At 37.8% G+C, this 21,936-nt stretch overlaps 1 protein-coding gene across 1 annotated transcript in view; it reads right to left on the reverse strand.

Moving 5' to 3' along the window:
- Positions 1–1,090: 1,090 nt before the first annotated feature.
- atp9a (ATPase phospholipid transporting 9A) overlaps positions 1,091–21,936 on the reverse strand; it is a 54,439-nt gene continuing 33,593 nt past the window's right edge. Inside the window, exons 18-28 of the mRNA XM_028453598.1 lie at positions 19,143–19,313; positions 17,213–17,311; positions 14,219–14,308; positions 13,958–14,102; positions 12,123–12,187; positions 9,908–10,063; positions 7,326–7,390; positions 6,259–6,367; positions 6,132–6,189; positions 5,755–5,958; positions 1,091–2,369 (exon numbers count right to left, since the gene is read on the reverse strand). Coding sequence (XP_028309399.1) covers positions 2,233–2,369; positions 5,755–5,958; positions 6,132–6,189; positions 6,259–6,367; positions 7,326–7,390; positions 9,908–10,063; positions 12,123–12,187; positions 13,958–14,102; positions 14,219–14,308; positions 17,213–17,311; positions 19,143–19,313 — 1,299 coding nt within the window. The 3' untranslated portion in view covers positions 1,091–2,232. The remainder of the gene's footprint in view (positions 2,370–5,754; positions 5,959–6,131; positions 6,190–6,258; positions 6,368–7,325; positions 7,391–9,907; positions 10,064–12,122; positions 12,188–13,957; positions 14,103–14,218; positions 14,309–17,212; positions 17,312–19,142; positions 19,314–21,936) is intronic.

A 21,936-nucleotide genomic window follows, 5' to 3' on the forward strand; every position in this document is an offset into this window, starting at 1 on the left:
TGTTCACTTATGGCTTTAGGTCACGCTCACAGTGAGACGTCATGCAAAGCTGGAGCGACACATTCCTCCTGGTCTGTGGTTGGTTCTGAGCGCGCTCCACAAACACAAAGAGACGAGGCCACATGTAGCATCACACGCCTCGGGGTCATGCTAAAATAAAACCTCCAGAGCTTCAGGGTGACGCATAAACACACAAAGTCCACTGGTCTTTTTCAGAGCGTCTGAATCTTACACTGCTTTTAGAAGGCGTGGGTTCAGGACAGAGGGAATCCAACCTCCAGTGGGACAAAATACAGACTGACGACGTGTTCTCTGTCTCTCATTTTAAATTATACCTAAAACTGCTCAGGACGATCATTTTTATTCCAGGGGCTAAATATAGTTTGTGCTTAAATGGGTCGCAGATTTTTGGTGGGAAAACGAGCAATTTCAACAATAATTTCCCCTAGTGTAAACGAGCGACATATAAACGATACATAATGTATTTAAGACGACGATAATATTAAGCAATAAGTGACAGATTTCAGTCTCTGCAGGATTTTCTCATTTCATTGATTTTGTGACTAATTTTTATTCAATTTCTAGAAATTATGGGATGCAATTTCAGGAAAATGTAGTTCTTTGAGATTTACAATGACTGCAGTCATGTGATAAAAGCACGGAAAAATTGCAATTTTCCAAATATTGTAGAGTTTCATTAACTTTGTGTATTTAGAAGGACTGAAATATCTACAACTGAATTATTTGGTCATTTACACAATAATTCCTCTTTTTTTACTTTCGCCTGCGGGCCGAATTGGAGGGTGTAAAGGGCCGTATTTGGCCCCCGGGCCTTAAGTTTGACACATGTGAGTAAATGACATATATAGTGAAGGCCTCATAAATCAATAAATCCAAGGTTATTTGCTGAAAAATTAAGATGTTAAAGGTCAAAATTACTGCTTGAAAGTTTGTTTTTATCTCCACTGTAAACACTCTATTATTGACATTGTTGGAAAAGTTTGTTGCATTGCATTGTGGGATGTGGAGTTCCATAGACGGCTGCATAGATGTGTTTTTACTTCGTTCGTACTGTGACAAAGTGACTTCCCAACACATTCCTGGTGTTTTGTGGCAAAACAATGGTGGATGTTTATTTTTGGGGTTCACTGGGAACAAACTAGAACAGCAATTCTCAACTGGTGGGTCAAGACCCAAAAGTGGGTTGCAGACCTGTAGTCGGTGGGTCGCGGATAGCTGGCCCAAAATACATAAATAAATACTTAATGTCTCTCATGTTGGATTTGTCTTTTATTTTGAAAGAAGCTTTTCTTTTTGACAGTCGCGCTGTGAAATGCATGTTGCACAGGAAAACATATAGATTTATGTTTTTAAAAAAAGATTACATACGTGTGTTTTCAACAGCTATTTTTTGAAAACTACATTTGCTTGGTTGAATTCTAGAAAAAAAAAGTGGGTCGCGATTTAATGACAATGGCAAAATGTGGGTCCCAGGGTGACCACCAGTTGAGAACCCCTGAACTAGAATAAAAATGGAGTTAGGCCATCACGGTTCTTTTTGTTTGGCAAAGAAATCACAGTAAGAATGAAGTAAAAACATGTTTATGAATCTGTCTATGGGACTCCACATCCCATAATGCAATGCACCAACATTTTGGAAATGAAAACAAACTTTCCAGCGGTAATTTTAACCTTTTTTCTTGTTTTTTCCAAGTAAATGATATTTGATTTATTGATCTATGAGGCGTACCATGTTGTTTTATCATCCCTAGCAGCTTTAAGCATGAGTCAGATTATTTGATATCTCTCTGTAGATACTTGGAATGTTGAAGTTTAAACTGAAACAAGTGATTTCCACACATACACATATACGTACATTTATCAGTGATAAATGTACTTTCCGACCCACACCATTGGCAGGCTTGATTGCGCTCATTTCCAGGAAAACACCATAAACACAGATGGATACGCCTCAATATTTTAGCTTATGCAATGTTTTCTGGATTTTTCTGCATGCGTCATTTCCCACGAGACCCTGGACAGTAAGACTTTATCAACCTGTAGTTTTTTTTTGTTTTTTTTTAAACAGTAATATTAGAAAACTCTCGCTGTCAGTAAACTATCCGTCTCTTACAAAGCTGCTGCGTAGGGGCTTTTATTTTGTAGGGGATGAAGGCTTTGCAGGATGCACACAGGGACACTTCCTGTCAGTAAACGACGGCTCTGGGTTGGTTACGAGGTCAGTTTGGAGTAGTTTGGTGGCGAGAAGCGTCTCCGCAGGTATTTGAGGATGTAGAGCGGCAGGCAGCTGACCAGCGTGATGACAGTGACCTTCCACAGGAACGAGAGCGTGATGATGAAGTACACGTCTGCGAGGGACAAAGAACACACATCATCATCATCATCAAAGCTTAAAAAACTGAATATTTCTTGAATAATTTGAGCCCATTTTTGCTGGTTTTTAAGCTTTTTCTGCAACTACACCACATATTTTAACATATTTTCATCACATTTTCGTGCCCTATTTTTGCTCCTTTTAATGATTTTTTGCTACATTACTCCCATTTCTGCCACAAATTTCAATGACTTGTCTGCACATTTCCAGACATTTTTAGCACTTATAAACCCTTTCTGCCACTTAACCACCTATTATTGCCTCTTTTCACCATATTTTATGCTTATTTTTGCAATTTAACTACATTCATGATTTGTCATGCCCAATATTTGTCAGTTTAAACTAACCGTTTCATTACTGGCACTTTTTTACCACTTTTTCTGTTCGTTTTTGTCCACTCTAATTCCCAACTTTTAACCATTTTCTGTGGTTTTTAAAATCCCATTTCAGCACATTTTCCACCATTTTTGGTCACTTTGAACCCATTTTATTTCTGACTAAAGCAACGATTTGTATCTTAAAGATGATATATACTATATACTATGGCGCAAATAATAGTAAACTTCATGAATAACAGTGGATATAATTTAGATAAATAAATGTGGTTATCACAGATTCATAGAACAATGAACCATCATTTTACTGACTTTATGGATGAACCCTAAAAATCTCTCCCCTGTATCCACCCTTATAGATGGTCCTGTCTCCACATGACTGTTCTTCAACGTTCATGCACCTTTATTTTGGGGGTCGCGACCTGAAAAAATTGAGAAACACTGGTTTAAAGGGATCCTCCACTGTTTTTACAAATGTGGCCTAAAATCTTTTAAATGTACTTATTATTAAATCTATGTCTAACAAAACACATTATTTTGCACCAGATTCATTTAATTAACTTTTAAAAATGGGACTACTTTACAGTTTTAGAGCCTGTGTTCCTCCATCTTGAAATCACATGATTGATGATGTCACACGGCCCCACTACCTATAAACATCCCATTGTTTTCTATTGGAGTGAAACATTCAGCCTGATGTTTAGATGATTTAGCAGCTTTTTCAGTCAAAATGACCATTTGCTCTAAAAAAAAAAAAACAGGAAAAATGAAAGACATCAATGTAAACCTATTTTATTTACAGAAAGATGATAAAAACAAGTTGTGACCCAAAAAAAATCTGGGGGCGACAGTTCCAACTCTGTAGTTTCGTAGCAGACAATGAAGCAGAGAAGAAGAGCTCTCCAAAGGGACCTTTATCTCCCCTTAAACAGTGCGCTGACACGCTCTGGTGGCTGAAGTTGGAGACGGGAGGAGAATTTTAAAGATTTAAAGAGAAAGTTTACTAAAGTACACACAGAAGGGTTCTCTTAATCCAATGAATTCATTTATTATATTCAGTATGATGAACTAATTAAATATTATTGTCCTCTGTGTGCACTCCCTCCACAGTTTATTCACCTTTGCTATTACTCACAACTCTATTTAGTTTAACACGGGACTTTTTGACACATTTTCTGACCAGTATCCACATTAGTCACCCTTGAATGCCAAAAATGGGGAAAAATGTCCAATTAAGCGTGTGGAGTGCAAACGTAGCCTTTAAAATCTATTCCTGTGCAGCTTGAAGTGGGAGACACGTCGTCGTCCCGACCACAGGCCAGTCATGACCCTCCGTGGTCCAGAACGGAGGCTGGATCTGGTGAACCCACGCCCCACATAAAGATGAAAATACACACTACGCCTGGTCAAAGTTTTGTGTCACGGCTTAAAAAAGGTCACAGACACAGACTCTCTGTCTGTTATCAAAGTCCTCTCTGTCACAGATCTGTGATAATATGTTAAGGTTTCATTTATTCAGACAAATGTATTTCAGGAAATGTACTTTGATCTCCTGACATTGTTTCGACTGTCAACTGCCAGTCTTCTTCAAAGGCATCTGTCGATCGCTTTGATGTTTCCTTGACTTCTGCGTAATAATTCCAGCAGGTTCGTTTTGTCATTATTTTGAATAATATGTTGAGGTTTATTTTATTCAAACAACTGTTTTTCATGTTTCGACAGTCAACTGTCAGTCCTCTTCAGAAGCGTCTGTTAAAACATTTCAGGAGATCAAAGTGAATTTCCTGAAAAACAATCTTCTGAATAAATGAAACTTGAACACATTTAAAATGAAGACAAAAAGGAATCAGATCTGTGATAAGCTTTAATGTGAAGCTGTTTCCAACATGCTCAGCTTGACTAAATCTGTGCGCGTTTCACAGGAAACTCATGGAATTGTTGGGATTTCCTCCAAAGATTGATTTTCTGAGCAGGACGGAGCGTCCTCAGCCTCTCACATCCTAATATCTGACATACCAGGAATTATTGCTCACAGTGCTGCAGATGGCCCAACAGATACATTTTTAATGGGATCCACGCTGGTAAACCAACGGTTCCCACTCAAAATCCAGAAATCCAAGATGGCCACCATCCGTTTTGCCAATTTGGATATGTCATAACTTTGCTACTGAGATCATGCTTCTATGTCAAACAGAACCAAATTCTATGTTTTTTGGGTCACAATACTGTAAATTGTGCTCAGAGCAAGATCCAAGATGGCCGCCATCCATATTGCAAATTTCATTTTTACCAAAACTTTGGTTCTGTTAGATGTAGAAATATGATCTTTGTGACAAAATGTAGGTTTTTGGGGGCAATGATTGACATGAAATAGCTTAAAATACTGTAAATTGCACCCAGAGCAAGATATAAGATGGCCACCACAACGCTTTACACATGGAAAGGGTGAAATTGTGATTTCTTTGCAGCCACAACTATGTATGACAAAGATGACTTTTAAAAGGTGAACAATTTTATTTAAATCTTCATCAAAACATGAATAATATATCTATTTCCATATATTTCTCAAGAATATTATATCCACTGTGATCCCGGTGCATGCATTAGCATTAATCTGAAGCACTTGCCAACATGTACAATGATTTAACACAATCTTTTGATGTAGATATCTGAATAATATTTAAATTAACGTAACAAATGTTTCAATTCTTTGGCCAGCTGGACGGTGGCCATCTTGGATTTCTTGATTTTGAGTGGGAACCGTTGGTTTGCCAGCGTGAATCCCATTAGAAATGGATTCAGCATACTTCAATTTTCATATTTTCTTCCAGAAGTGAAGATATTTTTGACATATCTGCCGGGCTATTAGGGATCTGGTGAGTTGGGAGCCGCAAGTTCCAAACTCGCTTAGGGCCCCAATTTGACCTGCTGCTGATGCACTGGTTCAGGGTTTCAGGGAAGGCCCAGCAGGACTTTAAAGTGAGATCAACCCAACAAGTTCTGCGTGTGTTTGCAACGACTCACCGATGAATTCGTGCAGGAAGACGAGCGAGGCGACGTAGCAGGCCAAGCTGAGCAGCTCCCCCACAATCATGAGCCAGTGCCAGGTCTGGATGGTCAGAGCCACCATCAGCAGCTCCGTCAGGATCAGGGACGTGAAGGAAATGGCAACGATGTGCACGAACTCGGACTCAAAGAGCAGCAATGCTCCGTACATGATGATGCTCCCTGTGAACGAAACAAAGGACTCGTGAGCTTTTTTTTAATAAATAAATAAAATAAACTGTTCCAAACATGAGTGAGACATAACTTTAATCAAACCTATAACTCTGACATGCTCTTAAAGAACCATAACACATACTTATTGGTTTCATGATCTGAGAAGAAATGCTCTTTTCTACCTTGATAGATGCTGATTAAAACCCATATTAGAAAAGTCTTAAATGACAGCGGTCGGCCCTGTGAAGGAAAAATAACACAGTCATTACATTTGTTCCTGTGCAGCGTTCAGTGGCTTCTCTCTCTGACCTTCTGGAGATCTTTGTATAACTCTGGGTAGAGCATGGCCACCTCGGACTTTACATCTTTGTCCAAAACCAGGGAGAAAACAGGGAACATAGTGTAGATAGTGGAGTATCTAAAATAGACATTTAGTGTGTTTTTACACAGTGGGAAACAAAAGCAGCCATCATGTGCAGAGCCTTCGATTTTACATTAAATATCTTCCAAAGTCCGTTTCAATTTTCCTGTTTTGTTTCATTATCTTTCCCCATTTAGGCATCTTTACTGAATATTAAACTTCCCCAAATCATAACAAACATGCTAATAAATAGGGTAAATGAAAGTTATTCATTTTACATTTTACTGTATATGCTTCGCCTACTGGATTTTGCATGAAATCCTTCGCAGCTGTGTATTTTTAGATGCTTCAGAAGAAGCTCTGCCTTCATTCAATTACAGGATATCATGATGACTAGATGAGCCTTGACACGTAGCATGAGATTCTGAATCTAATAAAGGGTTTGTAGCACTTTCTAGACCATATGTTTCAAATTCAGCCCTTCAGTGCATCTGATTTGGCCCGCAGGAGAAAGTGAAAGTACCAAATAATTCAGTTGTAAATTGTTGTTGGAAGAACTCCAAATTATTCCACCAAATCTCCCCAAACTAAATAAAATTTGGTCAAAAAATAAATAAATCTGCCACTTGCCTTCCATACTTCGTGTCTAATTTATAACAGGAAGTGCAAACTTGGGCACATTGATGTTAAAATTGTTTGTTTTCCCGCCTAAAATCTGCGGCGCATTTGTGATCGAACTGGTCCGTATTTGGCCCTTGAACTAAAATGAGCTTGACACCCCTGTTCTAGACAGTCATACACCTGTTATCTGGTGAAAAATAACGTGTACATGTGAGACATTGTCCTAAAACATTTACGTGGCGTGTTGGGGCTCGATTTCATATAAAGAGGGAGATTAAAAATAAAAAAGGGGTCAGATTGCTTGTTTCTTTCCGTTTTTTGTGTTTTTCATGATCACGAAGAATCGCAGGCTCTACATGTGTCTCAATGACTGTGTGCAATGCTTGATTCTCACCCGATGACCAGGAATCCTTGGTAGAGCGGGACCGAAGCGAAGTAGAAAACAGTGGAGAAAACCGTCTATGAGAGAAAGAAGAACACACTGCTTTTTATTGTAATCAATGCAGTTATTAAAGGTACCTGCAGTGAAAATGTATAAAGCAAAAATTTGTTTAATGTGACGAATAAATGAAATGTGCACCTTTTTATTAAAAAAAACAAAACACATTAAAAGGACTTTTTAGAACGATTTTATGCTTTCGGGAATAAATTATGGAGAGTAGCCATTTTGGTTAGGATATGACGTACGTTGGTTGATTCCTGTTAGCTGTTGCTAGGCAACAGTGTTCCGTTGGTCTACAATTTCTGAACAAATGGCGGCGTGTAAACCCAATGGTTCCAACAAGAGAAAAAACCACTAAAACATTTATTTTGCATCTTTGAGCCAAATAACGACATTGACTCTATAATATCGGTACAGGATACACACTTAAAACGAAATCCAGTGATATGTGAGGGATCTATGGGCTAAGCTAATGGGCTAAGCTAATTGGCTAAGTTAATGGGCACAAAGACATAATGCAGCTTGTTAACGTACTTGTTCAGCGCACTGCTACGTTTCTGCTTAAAGGGGATAATATGGGGGGGGTGTCATAGCACTAACCGCACCTCCACCAGATTGTTCCCTCTTATTTCCTTGTGGCTAAATGATGAACTGTTACCTGTTTGATCCTTGGTGCATCATCCCGTCAATGAACAGATATCCTTTCACGCAGCTTTCATCACAGTTTCTAACCATATTTGTGCACTTCCAACACCTAACTACTCAGCCATGGCTCGTTTCTGCTGGTAATAGCTCTGTTTGTTCTAAGGCTAATTCTACATGCTGAGTCGGGGCAGGGCTGCATACAAGAAGCATGTAGTTTGTGAGAAAGGTGATATTGAATCCTCTCGTAACCTGGATGCTGCATTTTTTCACTGAGGGAGACGTTAGACCCGACTGATTCACACCAATAGCGAACAGAAAAACTACACATACCATACCATAATGTAAACAGACCTGTTATGTCTCTACCTCCCACAATGCACCATTTATTTAAAGAGACAGGCTGGGCTGATCAACGAAAGTGCGCCATATCATGTCAAAAATGGCTCTTCATTGTTAAATCATTCTAAAAAGTCCTTTTAATGTGTTTTTTTTTTAAAAAAAAGGTGCACATATTTTGTTTATTGGTAGTACATTAAACATATGCTTGTTATATACATTTTCACTTTAAATATTTAACATCTCAATTTCAAACAATGATACTTAGAAACAAACCTACTCAGCCCTATATCTACATATTAAAGGCTGTGATGACTCTGCTGAGACTGCTGCTTCCGCAACCCGGCCCCGGATAAAAGTGGAAGAAAATGGATGGATGGATGACTGTGACAATGAGCTGCTACTGTTGCACTAAAACAAACCAGAATGACTAATCCTATGCCCTACTTGTGGACGATGCCAACACTGAGCTGTGAGCCATTCGGCTGCTGTTCCCTCTGAAACCAGACGGTCAGGCCTCAGGACTACAGCTGCGGTCGTCTGTAATGTGAGATACGTGTGGGAGCCCCCCCCCCCCCCCCAAACCTTAAAGTCTGACATGGGGTGAGTCATCGGCTGGGGGCCGATGTCGGACTGGGACTTGGGAGCTGGACAGGGAACGCCGTCAGGTTTGTAGTGGGTGGAGGGACACCTCTGAGTCACTGTGAACCAACCCTTCCACCACCACAACGTGTCCTTCACTTGATTCTCCCCCAAACGCAAATATCAGGAGCAGTGAGTGAGGCTTAAAACATGTACAAACTTTCCTATGTTGAGCTTGCATATTGACTTTGTGTCAGTGTGGTCTTCAGCCAGGTCCAGTAGCTTTCCTCATCACTATGTTTAGACTCTTCATTCAGGCCTAATTGTGCATGTTTGTCTGGGTTTGTGTTATTCCTGTGTTGGATGGCACAACTTAAACATCTGATAAAAAAAATCGAGAGTACAGAGCCCCAGACGTTGACAAAAACATTTTTTTTGTTGCCACGAAGTACCACAAAATACTAATTTGTGGTCACAAAACATCATGAAATACTAATTTGTTGCCAAGAAATACTAACTTGTGATCACAAAATGCTACTTAGTGAAAATACTAATTTGCAGCCACGAAATATCATGTAATACTAATTTGTGGCCACAAAATATAAATTTGTTGCCACAAAATACCATGAAATACTAATTTGTTGCCACAAAATACGAATTCATTGCCACAAAATGCTAATTTGTGGACACTAAATACTAATTTGTTGCCTAGAAATACTAACTCGTGGTCACAAAATGCTACTTAGTGAAAATACTAATTTGCGGCCACGAAAAACCATTTAATACTAATTTGTGGTCACAAAATATAAATTTGTTGCAACGAAATACCATGAAATACTAATTTGTTGCCACAAAATACTAATTCATTGCGACAAAATGCTACTTTGTGGCCACAAATAATTTTTTTTTACCATGTCATGTCTGGGGCTATGTACCAGAGAACACACACATTGACCACAGGGTGTTGGTACCTGCATGGTGGCAATACACAGACTTCTATGGATGACGAACTGGCTCAGAGCAGCAGATCTCTTGTAGCTGTTGCGGCCATGAACCATGAGCAGACGACCCAAATGTTTGAACTGAGTCACTGAGAAGTCGGCGGCCAGAGAGGCCTGCTTCCCTTCCTGTTACACACACAGTACATAGAGCACACACACACACACACACACACACACACACACACACACACACACACACACACAAAGACACACAGCACAGAGCACAGTGAGGATGAGCTCAGCAGCCAACACACCACACAGAGAATGCTACACAGCATCTTTTTTATTCTCCTATTGAGTTGAAAAGGTCAAACCCAGATTAACTCTGGACATACTGTACTTATAACATGGACTTAGAAACTTTAAGTCTCTAGTTTTTTTTTTTCCTTTCCAAAAACATTGTATCATATCATTATCGCAAGCCCGTTATCATATCGTAAACTCAGGGGCGGATTCACTAAGATCTCAAATAAAGGGTAGTAAACCAGTTGCTTCCCTAAATCCTTAAGTGACGCAGTTTCCTCACCTGCTGAGCGGAATTCACTACAATTGCAGCAATGATTAGTGCACGTGCAGAACTGGTGCAGACCGCCCTTATTTAAATGAGCGTTTTGTATGTGTTGTGTTGAGCATGGAGGGTGAGCATGTGTGCGCAGAAGCAGCAGAATTGGAGGTGTTAGTAGAGGAGAAGAATAAAAAAATGGATGAATTACAGCAGATCAATAAATAGATAGATATTCTTGATTCCTCCCGCAGTGAAGAAATGTGCGTGGATGTGACTGTGAGTGACGGATGGGTGCATGTGCGCGACTGATCACGCATGTGTGTAAGACAATGACCTGGAGCCTTTATTTCATCTCCTCTGTGTTTCATGTCCACATTTACTGCAGCGTTGATCTCTGCGTGTGTGTTTGCACCTGCTTCTCAGTCGTACTATTTTCTGGTACTAAAACTATCACCGCAAACAGTTCCAGATTTCATGAATCGCATTGTTCTCCCTGCATACATTTATTTGCATTTCCTCCTCCCATATTTTTTCTCGCACTGGGAGATCTGTCTACTATGCATATTCATTAGGGGAAAGACGCTAAATAGATTCAGGGCGCATCGGGGAGCACAGCAGCGGCGCACACCTGATTCCCTGGGCTTTGTACTCCTTATTAGCGGTGGAGTGACATTTGCACAAGTTTTAATACCACTAAACCTTTACTGAATCCACCCCTCAGTGTATCGTCCCACCCCTAAAAAAATACATATAAATAAATATACTCGTACACATACATGTAAGCAGCATTCATATGCACGCACGTGCACACACACACGCAACATCAGAGTGGGGCCAAATAAATGTGATCATCTGATCGGAAGGGCAACATTTTCAGAAATCAAATCTGAATTTACAGAAAAGAACAACTTTTTTCCCCCAGTATTTTTGTTTTTCAAGTCATTTTGTATGTTTTTGTTCTCATTGAGTCTATTTCTGTTGTTGCTTGTATTTCTGAAGATATACATAGATTATATATATTAGTGATGTCAAGAGACATAAAAGAAATGTGAATAATTAATTATGCTTTGTAAATAATTAATCTATTTTTTAATCTCACCTTAAAATTGCTGAGAAAACTTCCTCAACTTCAGGTATTTTCATTTAAATTTATTACATTATTGTGGCATACAGTATGTAGGTCCAAATGTAGCGCCATAAAGTTAAAAAACAGTAAGAACACTTTTCTGAGCAATACAACCGTACATTTTTCTCCCCTTCAGATAATAATATTGATCCACTGACTCTGTTTATTTGTCAGTCATGAACTTATTTATATACTTTCCGTATTAATTAGTAAAAAATAACATATACAATGATTGAATGTAAAAGACATCAGTTTGTGTCTGAACAAATATTAATATTTAACTATACTACATTCTAAGAATAAATACTTGATTTAAAAACATCATCATCAGTGAGGATGAGCCAAGGTGATGAAGGCTTTTATTTTATAGCTGGAAGCTTCCTGCTAACTTCCACTATAGGACAATAGATCCACAGCAGAGGAATCATCTGTGTAGACATCACTCCACAACTCTGACAGTTACACGACATCTTGGCAAGAAACACAAAGAACATGAAATACCACACACACACAAATAAAAAACACACACACACACAGCACAGAGAGAGCCTTACTTTTCCCTCCACTCCCACGCCACAGTCGGCTTCCTGGATCATGCTGACATCATTTCCTCCGTCCCCTGAGGAAAAAGAAAAAGTCATGGAGGTGTCACTGTTCACATCGTCTCTATCTGAGCTCAGATCAGGCACGAGGCGCCGTGCACACCCTCACCAGGACGCCAATAAACGGTGACCAGTGGGTGTGCTCTGTAGCTTTTCCCACTCAACGTTCTTGAAGCCAAAATACGGTGCTTAAAGGCGCTTCCATCTTGAAAATTTGACATTATTTGGAGCCAGAGTCTGCACAGTAGGGTCCAGCGGGAGGAGCCGTGGTAACATGCCCCGCTCATTTAGCGTACTGCCCTGATGACTTACGCAGCCCAGCTACGCCACGAACTTAAGTATCTTTCCCGCTGCAAATTCTACCAATGGCTTTGAACAGTTTACTGCAGAACAACTTGTTTTGACAACTCAAAAAAGATTAAAAAAAACTGGACGGAAAAGTTAAATGCCGTCTCAGCTTTCCTTCACGATGTTACTGCTATTCACAAAGAGAGCTACGCAACACCCGCGGCTGTCAATCATCTTCATATATGACGTAAAATCCCATTTTTCAACCTCAAATAACTTATTTAAAAACAAACTACACAGAAAAATGAGCACTTGAACACAATGTAGGGTGATAATAACTAATGATCACAGCAGAGTTTATGTTTGGAAAAAAATGATGTGACGAGTATTTTAACTTTACAGTTTGACCCACATCCCATTTGTTATCATTGAGGAGGCGGGGTTTATATATATATAAGTCGATGATAGTGACACACACACGTTCACTCCTAAAGGCTAGGGGTGTAAGGATACACTCAACCAATGATTCGATTCAAATTCATATTAAAAAAAGAAAAACATTCAAATTAAAAATTGGGATGTAATGATGCACTTTGACACCTTTCAATTTGAATACATATAGATCCAGGGTTCCCACACTTTTTTCACAATGATTTCTCAAAACCTTTCCAAAATATTTGACTAAATTTCCATGACTTAGTTCTTCTGAAGCACAAAGATCTTTTTTTGCGTATGATTTCCTAGTTTTTAACGTACGCCAGTTGAAGTATGCAGCACTTTCACTTTGCATTAATGCTTAATATCTTTGGGGTTTCATATATTTTAAACATTAAAATAACATAGGCTATATTGCCAAAATTTTTCAAGACTGGAAAATTATTTTTTCAAATTCCATAACTTTTCCAGGAATTTCATGACCGTGGGGACCCTGGAGATCATATTTTAAAGAAAAAAAGCTGTTAAGTCAAAAATAGATAGTTTTTCTCTTTATTTAAATTGTCAAGCTTTACACTTTACTTGAAGTTTTATACATAAAAGCTGATATTACGCTGTCATTATTATGACCTGAACACCTGTCATTAGCATGAATAGGGTGTCATGAAGGCTGTCATTAGATGTCGTTCGTTACCTTAACCCTAACCCTTTGAAACCCTGACCCCACTTGATTCCACCATCTAACTCAAAAAATGCCAACATAGCAAGGCCAACATTGTGTCTTTTTTGGTCTTCTCCACCTGCTGCTCTTGATCGCGACGTCTAAACAAGCATCACTAAAACAGTCACAGCGCCCCCTGTTGTTTATGCAGAGTATCGAAGCACATACTGTGCTGTATCAACTTTATTCCTCCTTATCTGCATAGATTTTTAGCAGATTTTGGCTATATCCTTACATCCCTAGATAGACACACGTATTCTCTCTAAATGGTAATCATTTACCAACTCCAATAAAGCAGAGTGATGCTGAGAATGGATGGAGATTTCTACCTGGCTTTACTTACCTACAGCACAGGTGAGTTTTCCCGTGCGCTCTTGCAACAGACGAACTATCTGAGCTTTCTGCGTGGGCGTACATCGGCAGCAAACCACGGCAGGACACTGACAAGCCAGCTCCATAAACTCATATTCATAATATTTTAGACAAACCTGCAACAAAACCAGACAGACACACACACAGACATGGAACTTAGTCCATATTCAACTCCAAATCACAGATTATTCACTAAAGGTAAAGTTATGGTGTTCTACAGAATAAATTCTACCTCCAATGAGTCTCCTGATATCACCAAAGCACAGTCATGTTTCCTTCTAAAGGCGTTGAGCTCCAGGTGGGCCTCGCCTCGTGTCGTCACCTGCAACATCACACACACACAACAATGCAATCAAAGAAATATTCAAAAAGGTTCCAAACTATGGTTTGAGCTTCAAATATGAACCAAAAGTGAAGTAACAAGCAATCAATTCACCGATAAATCGCAATATCTCACTGCATAATTATCACATCGATCCAAAAAAAGTCGAATTTTTTTTTTAGTCATGGTTTTTAACACAAACACCATTTAATTGCGTTTTTAAAACAAAGAATACAGTACAGGTTCTGATACAGCTGGCTTAATGATGGCTAACTGAATGCTTTTGGGTTGCTGATGGAAACCAGAGTACATGGGAAAAAACAAAAAAACATGCAAAGTCCACAATGTTCTTGCTCTGAGACACAATCAACTAAGGGTGTAAGAAAAAAATCAATTCCCTGATATATTGCAACATTTCACCGCATGGTTATCGTATCTATCCAAAAAATGTCCAAATTGATTTTTTTAATCATGTTTTTCACAGAATTTTTTATTTTTTTTTTAATTGTGCCGACATCTGCATTGCACGTAAACTCCCGGTCACTAGGTGTCAGTAAACGCACCATCAGACCTTGTTAAACTACCTCACTACTCAATGCATTTTAGTTTAGAAGTTGATTTATTACTATTTTCATAAAACATACAGGGCACATTTATAGATGTATGTGGTGACTTTAAAAAAACAAACAAACAAAAAAACAAGGCAAATTTATTAGTAAAGCACATTTCATACACAACTCAATGTGCTTTACATGATCAAAAAGTGCAACAAAAAACATTCAACAACAAAAACATTTAAAATCATCAGTAAAAACATTTAAAATCATCAGTAAAAACATTTAAAATCATCAACAAACACATTACATCAACAACAACATGACCAAAAATCCTTTAATTTAAGAACTTAACAGAATCAGAATCTGTTGTAGAAGCAAAACTTAAACTATTTTGAAAAATGTAATTTGACAGTTTGATAAACATACCACTTGTTTTGATATTTGTACTTGAATTACAGTTAGTTAAGATTTAGTTGTTCTCTCAAGTTTAAAAAATAAATAAATAAATTGTATTTTGTACTTGTAAAGGTGACATTTGTCATTCTTGATATCACAATATACTGTATATCATATTGTTTAGTATCAGGATATATCATATTGTGAGATGCAAATCTTGTATCGTATTGTATCGCATGTACACCCCAAGTCTCATGATGTCCTGGTATGACTGTCCTCTAAAAGGCCAGCATTCATACGTCAGTCAATCCGGATCAGGAAACTGATCCAGATGTTTGTACATCAGCCCACTCAGCATTCCCCGTCTGCTGGTGAAGACGTTTTCAAGCCGTGCCAACCATTGTTTTTCTCTCCCTGTCGTACACAGGTTTTAACCTTCCTACATGGCCAGCCCTTCTCCTCCTGCCCTGGCATGGATCCAGAGGGGAAGCATCAAAGCAGGGGGTGGGGGGGGGAGAGTCTGAAACCTGCAAAACTATTTAGGAAGTGAGTCCGGAGCGTGTTCCCTGTGGGAGTGGAGGGGCTGTATGTTTCTCTGTGACAGGGGCTTGGATGTTTCAGCTGGTGGGAGGTGATTTATTCAGCCTGGGGGTGCTGTCCTGGTTTGGCTCTGGAGCTGGTACGCTATGACAACTAGTAGACCAGGGGTGTCAAACTCATTTTAGTTCAGGGGCCAAATACAGACCAGTTTAATATCAAGTGGGCCACAGATTTTAGGCTTTAAAACGAGCACTTTCATCATCCATGTTTGCAACATATGATGATTTCAGGATCTTAAATGTCCTTGATTTTGTATCCAATTTTCATTTAATTTGGGCACATTTTGGGGAATAATTTGAGGAAAATTGTAGGATTTTGTAATAACTGGAAAAAGTTCAAAATGACTGCCATCATGTCATAAATTCATGGTAAAAATGTGCAGTTTCATTGAAAATGTGTATTTGGAGATACTGAGATATCTACAACTGAATAAGTTGGTGACTTACACAATAAGTCATGTTTTCGCTGTAATTTTTTTAATTTTCTATTGTGGGCCAAATTGGGAGCTTTAAAGGGCCAGATTTGGCTTTGAGTTTGACACTTTGATCGTCTATGGACGGATTTTGCTCACAAAGTTCCACTCACTTTTAAAATCTTCTTCATCGTTTGCTATCAATGTTCTTGTTTTATTTTTTGTTTGATATTTCTTTGATCTCCTGACATGTTTCGTATGTCAAGGAAACTTCAAAGGAATTATCAAAGTGATCAGCAGATGCCTCTGACAAAGACTGGCAGTTGGCAGTCGAAACATGTCAGGAGATCAAAGTGGATTTCCTGAGGAACAGCTGTCTGAATAAATGAAACCTTTTAACATATTATTCAAAAATAATCTTGCTGGAATGATCTGAAACATTACTATACAAGGTTTTACTTTATAAATTCAATTTTTTCAGTCATTTTCTCTTTAAAATGATCAAACGTAGATGGTGTTAGGAGTCAAAAAGGAACAGCAGTCCTTGATTCTGACACATTCACATTAGTCGTAAGGTAAATTACAACCTAGCGCTGTTCCAGATATCTGTAACTACATGCATTACACCATTACAGTTGTTTACACGTGAAAGAAATGCAGGATTGGAAAAAAATTGAGAGTTCATTAAAAATGACTGTCTTCATGTGATATTAACATGGGAAAATTGTGAGTCCTGCAAATATTGTAGAGTTTCATTGAATGTGTGTATTTGGAGAAGCTGAGATATCTACAGCTGAATTAGTTGGTCCTTTTTGCTTTCTTCTAAGGGCCGGATTTGGCCCCCGGAACCTTGAGTTTAACACATGTGCGCTATTCAGATAAATTAGCATTGCTGATTTTAATAAAAAAAATGCATGATTGATTGATTGACTGACTCACTGATCTGAAGGTGTGTATATCCTGGTTGCGGGTGATCAGATGAGCATTCTTAGCTGTGCACGTGGCAGTTTCAAGATTATCTCCTGTCAACATCCAAACCTGCAACAGGAAACAGGAAGTCAAAGGTTTGATCGATTAAACACAGATAATCAGAGACTTTCATAAAGAAAAACACAAAAAGTGGTTTGAGTTCAGATGTCTGGTTTGTTAACGCTCCTATTATACTCAGATATTACTCACACATTTTACCTTTCTGACCCCAGGGACACTGGCCTTCAGGAAATGATTTTCAGAGAATTGTTTTAGTGTCAGACACTGTGTACTTCTACTTGTTTATTTTTATGTTACATATTTGGGGTTATTCACTATAAAGTCCTCTGTCTCAGACACATCTACATCTACATGACTTTTACTGTGAAAGAGCTGTTCCAAAATTAGGATATTGCCTCCTTGCTGCCCCACTTTTTTAGTAAACACTAACAGTTTTTAACTAAACATGAATTATGTTTTTCCATGTTGGGGCAAGTTATAAATAGTTCAAGTTTTAATAAAATAAATTTATTTTAGATTTTTGGATAAGTCTTATTACATTTGTGACACAGTGGTTTGACCTGGACTCGTTAGCGGGTCTCATTAGGACCACTAGGGTCATAAGCAGGGGTGACTGTCAGGTTCCTGTGAGAAAAACTACCTTTGGTCAATAAGTCCTGTCCTACAAAGGACAGGACTTATTGGAACAGTCTAGCAACCACAGCTTTAACATTTTTAAACGTCATTTAAAGGAGTGGCTTATTAGGAATATTTTCCTTATTGATAAAACACAACAGTAAAATGTTAGAAAAGATACAGAATAATCTGACTTTACTCATTATGACTGCATTGGAACTAATATAAGATATTGAAAGAGTGTTCTAAAAATAATAAAATGGATCCTGTACTGTTGGATCTGAAGAGTTTCACATTATTCTGACTTCACTTTTAAAATTTACAATAACTCTGGATATTTTGTAATAATCTATTTTCGATCACAGGTTTGATTTAAATGGATTAATGGAGTTATGTTTAAATTATAGATGATAAATCCTTTCTTGAAACTTATTTATACGTATATGTAACATATACAGTAAATATCCCAAACATGTAGAATTAATAAAGTGAATTGCTATAGTTACAGAAAGAGGAGGTGGAGCTGATCACTTTTTAAAAATCACTGATTATTAGATTTATCCTTTTTTCAGTTAATCATAGACTAGAATAGACCTTTATTGATCTCCCAGAGAGAAAATTCACAGAAAAAAATAAGTTAAGTATATTACTCTGGATCTGAACTCCCGCACGGGAAGCGAGAAATTTACCTCTGCATATTATGCATTGATTTGGTTGGATATTGCCTGCCTTTTTCCTTATTATGTTTTTTATTTTATTTCTTCATCCTGCTCCAGAAGCATCAGTTGTTCACAGGTGTAAACGAAGCTGAGCGTCCGTGATCCATACTTTCATTACTGGTTCTGTGATCGAATTCATGGTCTTCTTCAGAAAGCCGTGACCACCCACATATCTCACATCTAACATCCACAGCTTCACTTTTCCTAGTCTCTTTATCCTGCCTCAGCAAACGTGCCACCAATTTATCCAGGATAGTAATATCGAGATAATATCATGTGTATTTCTATTATAATTTTATGCTAAATTGTACCCATCAAATTCGGAAAAGTCATGAAATATAAAGTGAAAAGAAAAGTTAACTTATATTTTTTCAATGATAAACATTGAATGGGGTCAAATTGACCCCAAGGATAATAGGAGGTTTAAAAAAAAAGAATGCAGCCCATATCTTTGCAGAAGGAACACTGAATTGTACTTTTGGTGCCCTTTGGTAGTGAGAATAAGGACAAAAAGAGGAAAAATAAAGGACCCCTGCAGTGCTCACCTTGATGCCAGCGTTGCGGAGGATCTCCAACGTGGGTCTGACATCAGTCTGAAGCTGGTCCTCCACCCCAGTCAGACACAGAAGCTCCATCTCCATCTCCAGACTCTCGATGACCGTGGCCACCTTCAGGGAGCGGTCGTGGACGCTGATCTTTGCCTGCAGGTAACGTGTCTGAAGGTGGAATCACAACAAATACAATGAAACACACACAGAATGAAGCAGGCAGTGGTTAACACTAAATGATATTTTACATTTCTCTGAGATGTTCTGTACTAAGTGCTGTTTTTTTTATTCTAAAAAATCCAGAAAAGCATGAATATATCTTAATTAATTGTAACTTAGTGCTTTGTGAACAATGCAATCTTAATATTCTTTATTCATATTACACATTATGTTTGCACTCAGTGATGGAAATAATAAACACGATTTAGTTGTTTAAGATCATTTATTGTTTTCAGTGATTCAGTCAATTTAGATTCATCGAGATTAATTAATTACAAAGTCTCTAACTAATTAGATTATTTTTTATAATCTAATCCCACCACTAGTTTGACGTTTTTTATTGTATCTGTAGCTTCTCAACTGTCATTCACACTAGTAAAGCTCACATAGAATAATCTTTCATCTGAGCCGTCGTTGTTATTTGGATTGAGGATCAATTTAAATAGATTGAACAAATTAAATGTAAAAAAAGAAAAGTACACAAAAAACCTAAAGATACAGATAACAAAATACTGATAATCACTGCAAACAAAAGATTTAAGTTTAAGAAGATATATACATTTAAATGGGATCTCCTGAAAGGTCCAGTAATTGGTTAGAAATAATTATTGATTAAAAACATGTTTTATAAAATGATAATTAATATTCCTTTTTCAAGTCATAACACAAAACACAATCTTAAACAACTATATTCTATACTTTCACTCTATCAAATATAAATCTAGTTAAATTGAAATTATTTTTTTTTGATTTAAAAAAAGAAAGAAAAAAAAGGAAAAAAATAAAATAAAAATATAAATAAATAAATAAACAAACAAACAAACAAATAAATAAATAAATACAGTATAAAATATATTTAAACTTGAGCATTTTTTCACTTTTTTTTTTTCTACAATAATCCTCTTACTAAACTTGAGTAAAAACTAATAATAGATGGTGACGATCCAAAATATGTTAAGTTGAACCACTGTGCTAAGGTTTAAAAATGTCAATACAGTATGTAAAAGTATAAGTATTGGGGAAGTCTTAGAAAACACCAGAATGGTAGATGAACAGAAATAATCCCGTGGCTAACGCCCATCCTCTCAGCTACGCCTCACGGGCCACTTTGAGAGCGAGATAAGCCAACAGCGATTTGTGTGAGTCACCCACAAACACAAACACACACTCTCTGTGTGTGTGTGACTCAGCTGGTGACTCACTGCTGCCCACCAGCTCTGCTCACTCAATTACACACTTCAGAACGGGGGGCCAGGGGCCAACAGCTGCAGGGGTGGACAGTCCGTGTTGGAGGGTGGAGAGGGAGGGCGAGGTCAAAGGTCACGGCAATTATACAATCTGACATTTACAAACTAATGCACGTTTTGTTGATGTGAATTATTATGTAATTATATATCCTTACAATAAATATCCTTATATCCAAATAATTATACATATACAGGGGTGGACTGGCCATCTGGCATACCTGGCATCGTCCCAGTGGGCCGTCGACCTGAAGTGGGCAAGTCTGCTAGGTTTTTTGGTTTTGTTTTTATGAGCGAGTGGAGGCAGACATGGTAACAAGTGGCCAAAAATGGTCCAAAAGTGGCAAAAACGTGGCAAGAAAAAAGTGTAAAGTGACTAAAATGGACCAAAAGCAGTCAAGAGTGACCAACAACGGGAAAATAAAGGGGAACCAGGTGGTATGTAATGGCAAAGGGTAGCTTATATGGGCAATGCAGAAAAAAAAATAGTGAAAAAGGGCAAAATGTGAAAAAAAAAGAGGCAAAATGAAGGAAAAAAAGGAAAGAAGTGATATTTATTGGTATTTATAGCTTATTTGGATGAAAAGTGGCCCAAAAAAATTAAAGAAAGGACAATAATTGGAAAAAAGTGACAAAAAGAACTTGCAAAAATGGACAAAAAATAGAAAAAAAGGGTTACTTATTGACAAAAGGAAGCTAAAATCTGAAAAAGTGTCAGAACTTTTTGAAAATGGGACAAAGGAAGTTGCAAAATAGTCAAAGATGGCCGTAGACCAGCGGGTCACGACCTGTACTGGGTGGGTCACGTACAGCTGGTCAAAAACAAATAAATACTTATTTTTGTTTTATTGGATTATTGAACAGGGACAGTGTACATTAATATCAATACTAAAAATGTACCAGATTTTGTCAAAAGGCTGTTTTTCATCTGCAGCCCCTGGACAAAATGTTCAATTGTCACTCTAAAAGAACAATATTTACACAAATTACAGTAAAATATACAGCGAAAAATGCAACTGCATAATAACATATAACACTTCCATTTACATACTTTCATGTTGGACTTTTATTTTGAAATAAACTTGTCTTTATGACAGGCATGCTGTGAAATGCATGTTGCACAGGAAAACATATGGATTTATGTTTGTGTGTGAGTTTTCAACAGGTAATTTTGAATAACTGAATTTGTTTGGTTGAGTTTAAAAAAAAAAATAAAAAATTGGGTTGCGATTTAGTGACCGTGGCAAAATGTGGGTCCCAGTGTGAGACCAGTTGAGAACTCGTGGTTTATACCCAAAATGATAAATAATAACTGATCAATCAAAACT

Source organism: Gouania willdenowi, chromosome 7 (genome assembly GCF_900634775.1).
Source record: "Gouania willdenowi chromosome 7, fGouWil2.1, whole genome shotgun sequence".
NCBI lineage: Eukaryota > Metazoa > Chordata > Actinopteri > Blenniiformes > Gobiesocidae > Gouania > Gouania willdenowi.